This window comes from Octodon degus, unplaced genomic scaffold (assembly GCF_000260255.1).
Source record: "Octodon degus isolate 3935 unplaced genomic scaffold, OctDeg1.0 scaffold00032, whole genome shotgun sequence".
NCBI lineage: Eukaryota > Metazoa > Chordata > Mammalia > Rodentia > Octodontidae > Octodon > Octodon degus.
In genome coordinates, this window is record NW_004524608.1 from 11852525 (window position 1) to 11864978 (window position 12454).

The 12454-nt window shown below is 35.0% G+C and overlaps 1 protein-coding gene across 1 annotated transcript in view; it reads right to left on the reverse strand.

Moving 5' to 3' along the window:
* Tank (TRAF family member associated NFKB activator) overlaps positions 1–12454 on the reverse strand; it is an 85077-nt gene that overhangs the window by 47556 nt on the left and 25067 nt on the right. Inside the window, exon 2 of the mRNA XM_023713792.1 lies at positions 5516–5663. Within this exon, the coding sequence (XP_023569560.1) occupies positions 5516–5614 (99 nt within the window). The 5' untranslated portion in view covers positions 5615–5663. The remainder of the gene's footprint in view (positions 1–5515; positions 5664–12454) is intronic.

Consider the following 12454-nt stretch of genomic DNA (forward strand, 5'->3'; position numbering starts at 1 on the left):
AAAAAAAAAAAAAAGATCATTTTACACTTCTTTTTCTTTTCATCTTATTGCTGGAGCCACACTCTAAGTACACACTTGAGAATGGGCTTCAATCCACTACATAGCCCAGGCTGACCTTGAGCTTACTGTGACTCTCCTGACTCAGACTCCCTAGTGAAGTGATTATAGCTGTGTGGCACCCTGCTCAGTTCTGTTTTCTACTCATAACTCTCTAATGTCCTAGTCTTAGATTTGGTTTTATCCAACTCTATACCAAGATAGCTGTTAAAAATAATGACCAAGAAATACATGAATTGGTATCACCAAAAAACTGAAACACCAAAAAATATGATAAAGGCTAAATGTAACATTTTTCTTTTCCCATTTTTTTATATGAAACTACTTCAATTTTTAACTACTTCCCTCAGAATATTTTACAAATCACTTATTAGATAATTTCATGGAAATTACCATATTTAAATAATACTTAATTACTCATACTTCATGGAAAAAATGGACAACAGGAGAAAAGGTGTCTGGCAAGGGACAAATTCAGTCTTTCCCAACTAGGCCATTGCAGGGACTCTACATTTATTGTGTAGAAACCATTGCAAAATTTTGAGTAGGAGAATAATATAACTAACACTTAAGCAATCCTTTAAAGAAGGATTATCTGGCTGTTACATATAGAAGTAACCGCAGAAGGGCATCAATTATTATTCTTTTTTAAATTTATGTATTTGGTACAGCATCTCATCATGCAGCTCAGACTCATAGTGATTCTCTTGTTTCAGATTCCCCAGTGCTCGGATTACAGGTATATGTCACCATGCCCAGTCTCAGTGGCCATGTGCAGCATATGGTACCGGGGATTGAACCTGTGCTTGCCAGGCAGGCCCTCAGATTGCTGACCTATCTCCCTGGCCCCAATTATTTCTTTTTACGTCTTTTCGAGACAGGGCCTCATTGTGTTATTTATTTATTTATGTGGTACGGTACTGGGCATAGAACTCGGGACCTTATGCCACTGAGCTATCTCCCTGGCTCTATCACTGTGTAGTTTAGGCTAACGCTAAACTCACTTTTGTACCCCAGGCTGGCATTAAACTAATGGCTATCCTCCTGCTCAGGCTCCCAAGTGCTAGGTTTATAGGAGTGCATCAGGATACTTGGCCCCTTATTCCTATATTTTGAGACATTCTACCCTCTCTTTCCTATTATTATTATTATTTTTAAAAATATATTTGGTAGTAACAGGGTCTGACTATGCCGTTTGGACTCATAGTGATCCTCCTGTTTTCAGCCTTCCCAGCTCTGAGATTATAGGCATATGCGCTATGTGGCTGGCTCAGCTCACCCTGCAGGCGGGGCTGCTGAGGCATGTGATGCCAGAATGGAACCATGGTCCCTGTGCTTGCCTAAGCAGGTGCTTTAGTCCACTGAGCTATCTTACTGGCCCTCCTGTGTTATTCTTAAAAATCATTTTACTCATTCTAAAAGAAATAAAATAGCAAAAAAAAAAAAAAAAATCTCTCTAGTAATCACCTTATATCTCTTCACATACTCAGGTATGTGAAATACGCTAATATTTTAAAGAATAGTCATACAAGAGGGAATCATGAAGGAAACAAAAATACTCTACATGGTAAGAAACAAATTAGAGCGTAATATGATAGAAACCATTAGAGAAGAGATTAAAGAAGAATATGGTAGTTAGTAGTACCAGATAGCCAAGATATTTGGTAAGATGACAGCTGATAAGTAAACATTACATTTGGACTTTTTGACTTTGTGTCTTATACATAGTCAATGTCTTGTTTTGTTTTTTGGTACCAGGGATTGAACTCAGGACTTTGTGCTTGCCAGGCAGGCTCTTATGCCACTGAATTATCTCTCTGGTCCCCTTACAATGTCTTTACCTATGCATTCTCCTATTCTTTTCAGCCTACTATAATATATCCTCCCCACTGCTCTAACTATTCTCATCATAACCTCCACATGGCCAAATGTAATGTTTATTTATCGGCTGTCATCTTACCAAATCTCTTGGATATCTGGTACTACTAACTACCATATTCTTCTTTAATCTCTTCTCTAATGGCTTCTATCATATTATGCTCTAATTTGTTTCTTACTTTTTAGAGTATTTTTGTTTCCTTCATGATTCCCTCTTGGATGAATATTCTTTAAAATATTAGCATTCTTTAATGTTCTTGTTCCTGTGCCTCTGAACTGCTTCATCTTTGTTTCAAGTTTCTAGGGGCCAAGTGATTCATCTTCTTCCTTGCCTTTTACCACATCATCCCATCTATCCTTCACATATTACTTTAACTTACACAGTATAACTAGGAAATGCTATTAAAAATTTCACAGCTCAGCCTGCTTCGGCAGACGGAGTAGCCACTGGCCCCACCCCCGAGCATGCTGATTTAGTGATTGAGACAGGACGTGGTGGTGCATGCCTGTAATCCCAGCTCTTGGGAGGCTGAACACAGGTGGATCACTATGAGTACAATCTATGTAGTAACACCCTGTACTAAAATACAAAAAAGAAAAAAAAAATCGCAGCTCGACTCATAGTGATGCTCCTGTCTCAGCCTCCCCAGGGCTGGGATTATAGGCATGCGCTACCATGCCTGGTTTTGGTGGCCGGCATGACGTGCCCAGAGTTCTGGGGCCAGCATGGCATGGAGTACCAGGAATCGAACCCAGGTCCTTATACTTGCAGACAAGCGCTTAGACTGTTGAGCTATCTCCCCAGCCTTGTTGCTGTCATTCTTTTTGGAGCCACAGCATCACTTTATAGTACATTCAATGTGCCATACACTCTGTTTTATCTTAGTTTTTAATACATACTGCTCCCTTGTAGGACCCTTCTCTATTTCACTAAACTCTAATCACAACCAAAATACCAACTCATATTGAGCTTATAACCTGACCCACTAATCTTTACTACCATATTAACTACTGATCATTATATCTTTCATTATATAATAAAATAATTTATTTCTTTTAAAAGTTCCTTAATGGTGTAAGTGATTTTTTTTTTTTTTTTAATATTGTTATCTCCTCAGAAAAATATAGCACTACTGAGTGACTATGACATACTGTGGAGAATTTTACTCTGTGGTCACCGCGTTAAGAGATAAGTGATGTTTTTACTGTTCTAAAAACTTCATCAAAGGCCCAGTACATTCCCAGGCAAGTGCAAGGGTCTGAGTTCAATCCCTGGTTCCACAAAAAAGAAAGGCCCAGTATGTACTAGGAATTTGATAAACGTTTCTTAAGATAAATCTATTCAGATATGCCATTTAGTAGAGAAGAATAGATGGCATTTATCTTCATCATTCTTGACAGATACCAACTTAGAAAACTAAATACAGAAAATTTTTCTTTTTCTTTTCTTTGGGGGATACATGCTATTATGAACAAAGGCTCATGCAGATAATGTGTTGAATTACTGATTACCAGTCATCCCAGAGAAAGAACAGGAGTTTAAAGGAATTCCTGTTTCTGCTTTAACCTGAGAACATCTCAGCGATCTACTTTTCTAACTTTGTTTCCTAAACTTTCCATAACAAACTGTCAAGGTTTTAATGAACCCAAGTACAAAATAGAATAAAAGCTAGGAGTTATTTTTATTTAGTTTCTTTTTAAAACAAAAGTGATTAAGCCTTAAATCTGAACTGGAAATAAAAAGAAATTGAAATTCTAAATTTAGTAATTTTAAAAGCTTTGTCATTTCTTGGCCTTCTTCCTCCTCTTACCCATCTCTAATGAAGTCTCATAGCCCACAAGCCCAGTTATTAACAAAATAATGAAGTATTTTATAAACCAAGAGGAGAATCACAAAGATCCTCTATTTTCAAATGCCAGTGCAAGAATAATTTAATCCTGTCGGGCTCAGGCTATCTTCAGGAAGGCCTATTTGTCAACTTTGTCCCTGGATAGATTTTAGGAACTTGACTTTTGAAAATATTTCCTAGGTGATAAGGTTATAACTGTGCCATCCTATTTAGACTGTACAATGAGAATTAGGATGAATCTGTTTTTCTTCTAAGCCTGAAACTTTGGTTGACACAGGATACCTATGAAACCAGCTTTTGATGTAATAAAAAAAATACACAAAACCCAAAACTTTCACTCTTAAATGGAGTTTCTTCAGTTCTCCGTGTATGTGACAGAATTTATGAAGCTGGAATAAAAGTCCAGCTTCAGAAGACTAAAAATAGATTCCTCTACAGTCTCCTGATGTCTTTTCCCATGACTGATCTGCTTATGTATGTTTACCATGGCACTGTTATAAATCCTAGCTATGAGTGTGTTTGTATGCTGAGTCCTGTCAGTTGTCAAGAATTACAGAATGTGTGGGAGGAGAATTATAGAATGTGTAGGAGGGGACCTATGCAACATTATCAAGTAATGATATTAAACAAAGAAACAACCTTTTCATCATTTTACAAATGTGTATGGTAATCAATTCTGATCTATAATAATAGGAAAACATGGGGCATAACATCTGAGTAGAGGACAGAATTTTAAATGGAATAAAGTTGATAGCATGAGAAATTCATGCATTATCCTTATGTTTCTCATTTTGCTGCAGATCAATAAAGGCCTTATCAGAGACCAGTAAAAGACATGTGTTTAGGAACTACTAGATTCAGTAATTGTTGTCTTTCAACTTACTTTCATTTTACAGGCATTGAAAATACTAAACAGAAATGTTATGTATACAAAGATAATTTTTTTTCCATAAATTTATTGAGAAACAAATAGCAATGAGACAGTTTCAAACCAAACTGGTAGGACAGTTTCAATAATTAACACACTGTATACATACATTCTTCCTAGTGGTTAATTGCTGTACAAGATGCAGACATGATATCCTACTTACAAACACCATTAGAAGAAACAAAGATCATTTTTAAAAGCTGAAACTTTTAGTAAGTCATATAGAGCTCACTGAAATTGTCACAAATAATGGGAGACAATATTATAAGGTAATAACAAATTTAGTTTTAAGATATTTTAAGACCTTCAATCTTGCCAAATAACAAAATAAGAACCAAAAAACAAATTAGCTCAGAGGTTTTTTCAGTCTGTCATAAGACTAATTGCTTTTACATTTATTTCCTCCTATATACAAAGTAAACACTGATATTAAAGTTGTATATAAAAATATCATTCTTCTCTTTTTTTGTTTTTTCTTATCTTTCTTAAATACAAAAGTCTAAAATGATTCCATAAAATCAACTCTTCCTACACATTATTTTTTTTTAAAAGGCCAAATAAGAACCTCAAATCTTACCCATTAATATATCTGTGTGCTTCAGTAACTGCAATTCTCATGTTTTTAACACTGTATCTTTTTTTTTTTTTTTTTTTTTGTAGAACCGAGTATTCAGGCCCTTAAGCGCTTATTTTACTGAGCTATTTCCCTGGCCCTTAAACACTATAACATGATTCAAGTTGCAAAGGCTCTCTCAACTCCTATTTACTACATTAGATAGCAACTTTTAAAAGAACCACATACCTTTTGCTGTAATTCTTTCACTGCAGTATCTCTATCCATGCATGCCTGACGAAAGGCTTCATATGCTTTATTGAGTTGCTCACCAATATTTTTATCCATTCCTCTTTGTCCTTTAGCATTACTATGAAGGACGTAGTAAATGACAGGTCTGAAAGACAATCAGAACAATTTGGTAGATACTAAGTTACATAAATTTAATTTAAAAATGTATCTTAGAGATAGTTCTATAAGGTTTTATATTAACATTATAGCACCAAGTACTATAAAAGTTTATAAAGCCACATTTTATCTAAAATCCTGATAAAAATATGATGAAATCTATTATTCAATATTCTTTTTAATTTTTTTTATGTATTTAGGACAGGATCTACAGGGTCTCACTATGTAGATCAGATTCATAGTTACTCTCCTGTTTTCAGCCTCCCAAGCACTGGGAGTATAGGCGTGCGCCACCATGTCAAGGCTCAATTTTTAAATATTCTTAACTAATGTTCCAATTTATAAAAGAGGATTCTAGCTCATAAAAATGCTATTTTGAGAATAAAATTTATGTAACCTACAAATTGAGAAATATAAAAGGGCATTCTGTTATTAATACTTTATTATGCAAACATGTAACACAATTAGCAATGTAGGAAAGGATTTTGTTTTACTAAATGGACAGTTATTGCCATTTATAAGGTGAATTCTTGCTACACTGAAATTAGGGCAAAATTAAACAGATAATAAATGTTTGGGATGGAGTTCACACTGTTGTTATCATAGAGCAATTAAAATGTGTGAAAATGCTCTTATTTTAGCACAAAATCTAGGGAGAACTGCTGTTAAGACGACGTTACAAAAGAAAAATCACATCCTTTTAGTCTTACCCTTCCTCACTACATACTAGTTTTCTAACTTCCCTGCTGTTTCTGAAATACAGGTGATTAGCTCAGGGGAGTTAATTTGGTTCTAAAATCTCAGTGTGTACAACAACATATCCACCAATCACATCCCTTGGCTGTATGCAGAGAGTTACTCGATCACTCTGACTTTTCTCCAGCACAAAAACCACAACACAGACTTTTATCTTTACTTTTTTATTGGTTATAGAGTTACCAAATTATTCCACCTTTTTGGAAATCGTTCATAATCTCAGTCTTGGGCCAGGGTTGTAGCTCAGCAGCACAGCTGCCTATCTGGCAAGCACAAGGCCCTGAGTTCCATTCCTAGCAACAAACAACAACAAAACCAACCAACCAAACAAACAAGATCTGTCTTTAACATATAACATCTTTCATTTTAATTTTGGGTACACAATACTTCTTTCAAAAACTTTTTAGTATTTTTAATTGATACATAATTCATATAAAAAAGTTAATTTTAAAGTGTATACTTTAGTACTTTTTAATATATTCACTGTTCTGCAACTATTATTGTTGGCTAGTTTCAGAATCTTTACATCAAAAAGAAACTCTGAACCCATTAAAAGTACCAATTCTTTTTCTCTTCTCCCATCTCCTAGCAACCAGTAGTAATCTGTTTCTTTCTCTGTGGATCTGCTTTTTCTTGACATAGCTTATAAATAGAATCATACAATATTTAGCCAGTATGGCTTCTTTTACACAAAATAATATTTTTCAGATTTACCCAAGTTGTAGCTGTAACAGTAATTGATTCCTCTATATGGCTGAATAATATTCCATTGTATTGATATACAACATTTTGCTTACCTATTTCTCAGCTGATGGACACATGGGTTGCTTCTACTTTTTGGCCATTATGAATAAAGCTACAATGAACATTTGTGTACATGGTTCTAAATGAACACACATGCTCACAGTTCTTTCAGATATGTGCCTAAAAGTAGAACTGCTGGATCATAAGGTTATTTTATGTCTGATTTTTTGAGGGACTTCTAGCATGTTTCCATAGTAGCTGTACCATTTCACATCTCCACTAGCAATGGACAATGATTTCAATTTGCCATATCCTCTCTAACTCTTCTTAGAGTCCACTTTTAAAATCATAGCTACCTTGAGGGCATAAAGGGGTACCAAACTGTGGTTGTAACTTGCATTTCCCTAATGACTCATGCTGTAAAGGATCCTGTCATTAAACATCTAGTTCACTGGCCATTTATAAGCCTTTAGGAAAGTATCTATTCAAATCTTTAGCCCAGTTTTTAAACTGGGCTGTCCTTTTATTGTTAAGTTGTAAGAATTTTCTAGAAACTAAAGTCCTTATCACATATATGATTTGCAGTTTTTTTGTGTAAATGTTTTTGTAAATGTTTTTTATTTCCATTTTCTCTTTAAAAAATATCCAAAGTGTATTTATTGGAATAGTTTTCTGTCTTGACACAGGATGATTTTAGTACTATTTCCTCTGGAAGGAACATCTTTCTGTAAGCCTTGCTCTTCTGCAGGCTGATAGCAGATAATGAAGCAGCTAACACACAAAACTATTGTTTGTATATGGCTAAAGACTATGGTGATCTATGGTGATCCTGCTCATCTCACATACATGAGGTAGGAATTGGAGCTTTGCACCAAGGATTGCTTCTTATGTTTCATTTCTCTTGTGGAAAGGATAAAGGAATCTTTCAAAGTTTCATGTGCTTATGGGAAGATTGTTACAGTCAATAAGTTCTTACTACTTAGGTGATAGTATCCTTTGACACCTAGCAACTTTCCTTTTGATGAAGTCTACTTAACTTATATTTTTCCTTTGTTTCTTAAACTTACTTTTGGTGCTGCAGCTAAGCAATTCAAGGTCATAAAGATTTTCATCTATTTTCAAGAGCTTTATAATTTTACTGTTTACATTTGATTTTTTTTTTTTTTTTTATGTATTTAGTACAGGGTCTACAGGGTCTCACTACATAGATCAGACTTGTAGTGATTCTCCTGTTTTCAGCCTCCCAAATGCTCGGATTATAGGCGCCCACCACCATGTCCAGTCTCAATCACTGTCTCAGTCTGCCTCAGGGGTGGGGCCAGCACAGCACACCAAGGATCAAACCCTGGCTGCTGCGTTCTGCCTAAGCAGTACATTTGATCTTTGATCTACACTGAGTTACTTTTGTATGACACGAACTCTTTTTTTTTTTTTTTTTTTTGGCAGAATTGAACTCAGGCCCTTGCGCTTGCCAGGGAAGTGCTTATTTTACTGAGCCATCTCCCCGGCCCCTGTATGTTATGAGGTAGGTCCAGGTTGATTCCTTCGTATGAGGCTATCCAGGTGGTCCAGCCTCATTTGTTGAAAGAGTTGTTATTCTCCCACTGAAAGGCCTTGGCACTCTTGTTAAAACACAAGAAACCATAAGTCTCAACTTTTTGGGGGGAGATGCTGGGATTGAATCCATGGATATATAAAATATATCCCAGGAGCATTCTTGTACATGCTAAGTGCATGCTCTACCACTGAGCTGCCTTTCCCAAACCCCTACAATGATCTTTTAAATACAGAGATACAAGAAATACTTTAATCCCAAAGCCAAAGTCTTTCATTTCAATCCACTAAATACATTTTTACTAGGTTTTTACCAGTCTTAATAAAAAAAGTCAAGTATTTTATTATGAGGATCACAGTATCTTTAATTTCTAAAGAACTAAAGGAAGCATAATTAGCCATTCCGGGTTGGAAGTTAGTTTCCACTACTGTGCCTGATAGATGAAAAAGAGAATTCTATTAGCATAATTGACAGGGCTGACACTTGCCTAGCCATAGATACTATAGAAATATGAGTAACTAGCATTAATTCTGAGTGTTGCTTTGAGTACTTCAGACACTTTCTCATCAATGAAGTATTTATAAAAGTATCTAAAAGATTAAAAATAAGTACATAAAGAGGGAAAGAAAAGATGAAACATACTAAGCAGAAATTAGATATCTGAAGTGGCTAACCTGTGACCTTTAAAAGTACACATGCTGGCAAGTTGGCAACGTAAAGCTCATCTTTGTTTTGAAATCTGGGACAAATCAGAGGTTTGAGCTGAGACTCCATGGAGTTTTATGGTTTGTTCTATTACTGACTGACCCTTTGTTAAAAATGACTAAATCTTTTGTATGCAATTCTTTTTCTGTAGTATAAAAAGAATAGGTTTAGTTTCTAAGGAAATTTCTTATTCTTTATTTCTTGAGTCTGTGAGTTAAAAATGAATGTCTATTTCATCAAAAAGGAGCATTCTTGTTTTTAAAAATGTAAATGTGGCATTAAAAATAGCTACATCATATGCAAGTAAATCATGAGGAGCCTTCACTTCAGGTCCTTGAATTAGATCATACAAATGTCACTAAGAGGAGCTGCTGAGTAAATTCCACATATATACATACTAGCTTCTGAAATAAGATTGAATGCTGAGAAGTACTGGTTCATATAAATAAATAATCTTTAATTCTAATTTCATAATCAAGAAGATAACTGGAATTAGATCAGTGATACCAGAGAAAAAAGAAAGTCTCTGAGATTCAGCTAATTAAATTGGACCAATTACAAATATTAACACCCTGAACTTTAAAGCCACTTGTTCATCTATTTTTTACGCATTTTTAAGTGTAAAATTAATTTCACAATGAAAGCAGTTACTTTTCAATTACATTTTGGTAAGTTTTCTATAAAATTCACCAGGCTCTGGGGGAGGCATTGCATTTAGAGTAAATATTCAAATCCAGTTCCACTGTGATTCTCAGTCCTCAAATCTGAGAGGCCAAAGTTAGAGCAACCTCTACCTTAGGAACACCATTCTAGATAGCTTTTACTTTATGTCTTTGCTGGTTTCCTCTCACCACATAAAGAAAATATTAGGACATCCTAATGTCCTACCTTGAATGACCACTCCCTCCCCACACCACCCCACTTTCTGCAATCCTGTGGCAGCCTGGATATCCTTAACCACCTACCTTTTTTGCTCTAGTAGTAATTACTTTTTCCCCCCTACCTAGGGTACAGGTGGTTTCAATAAGAAAGCAAAGCGGAGAGTAACAGATTTCCATCCCACTTCTTCAGTCTACAGAAGTGTTGTGTGTTTGCCTGGGGAAAGTACCAAGAAAATCCCTGGGCAGCATGCCACTCTCTCTTTCACTGGGATAGACAAGAGGCAGTCTGCACTTGGAAATTTTTCCTTCTTTTGGTTTAGCTTCCTGGTCTCAATAAAGATTTGTCAACTGCTGGGGTCAAAGTTTGTTCATGATTAAGAAAACACAGTTTGCTATAGCACAAGAAAATATATCCCATTATTATTCAATTAGAAAAAAATTTTTTGCTCACTTATTCTGGGAAAAGCATCATGTGGAGTTGTATCATGGGAGTAAGAAATAATACTACTTTATAGTTATGTTTTTTAACAAAATATATTCACCAATTCTTCACTTCCTACTATTAATAGTCCCATTTGCCAATAAGATTCAGACGGCTTAAATGATTTACCTACAGCTACACAGCTATGCTATGAACTGTGCTAAACCTTCAAAATTCTTAATTCAAGGGCTGTTCATTAAACCAGTTCCAAAGGATGGTGGATATATTTATTACATAAAACATTTATTGAGTGCCAGTATAAGCAAAGGTATGCTGGGTACTACTACTGATGCAGCAAGAACAAAAAGTTTATGAAAAAGTTTACCCTTATGAAGCCACTATTAGCTATAACTTAAAGCATATATAAATAGCCTAAGAGATCCAAAAGCCAATAGAGTTTGGAGAGGTAGGTGATCACATGGATTTATGAAAGTCTAGACAGGGTTGAAAGGTAGGTAGTATTTGAATGGTGCTTTGAAGTATGAGTAGGAATGCCCTCCTGCATTCTTTGTATTTCATATCTAAGTGCAGTCAATCTTTATCAAACAGTACTCTCTCTGTGCTATATAAATGTTTTCAGTGTTAAATAATGCCAATTTTTCACTAAAGCAAGCCAAGAGCATATGCCATTTCTTGCATTGTTCAGTATGAGTTTTCTAACTAGGATAATCATGCAAAACAGACTATTATCAGGTAAAACAATGATGGTTATCACAGAAATGATTGATTTGTCAGTATGTTTTCTGTGATTCTTAAAAATAAGTAGGGGTGGTTAAAAAAATATTAAGGGCTGGGGATATAATTCTCTCAGAATGGTTTTCTAGTATGTATGAGGGCCCAGGATCACACAGAACCACAAAACAAACACAACAAAAAACCAGTTATGGGTAAAAATAAAGAACAAGTTCTACAACCTAAATATTCCCGTTTGTTCTTAGAATAATATAATCTGCAACTTTATAATTATACAAAGCATGGGTGTGTTTGTTCAACAAATACAATAATTTATTCTTCTTAAGTGACATGGAATTAAAAGTAGTTATTTTGTTTAGTTTATTACAAAGTAGGTCTCTGTTGCAAACTATTTGATATGGAATTTCATTTTGTAATGGAAAAAGCAAGGAATAAATTTATATGGAACACTCCTGAAGTAAAGAGACAGTACAATGTTATAAATATATATAACTATAGTACTGTGAAAATTACTGAATTCACTTAATAACCTTTATATGTTTTTTATTTTTTTCCATGTTAATGTTTTTACAATTTAATAAATAGATTTCTTGATGAATGTAGCCATGAGAGATGTTCAGCAGTATCCAAGTTATAGTTTTCCTGATTGGTCTGTAGTTTTCAGTAAGTTTAAGAAGTTATAGTATGGAACATTTGTCAAACTAGTAAAACTGCACTGATGCATCCATCATTTTCAGGATTGTTGGCATATTTACCCCAAATAACCTTGCCTCCTTGTGTCATAAGGCCGAACTCACTCATGTTCACCTCAATCGCTGTTCCCTTGGTAATCACACTCAAAGTTGTACAGAGTGGCAATGAAAGATTCTTTTTCACACGAAGTATTGGCAGACAAAAGGTGGCTTTCAGTTCAGGATGTGTTTCACGGGCCTTCTTAAAACGTAAGTCCATTGGCCTAATGAATC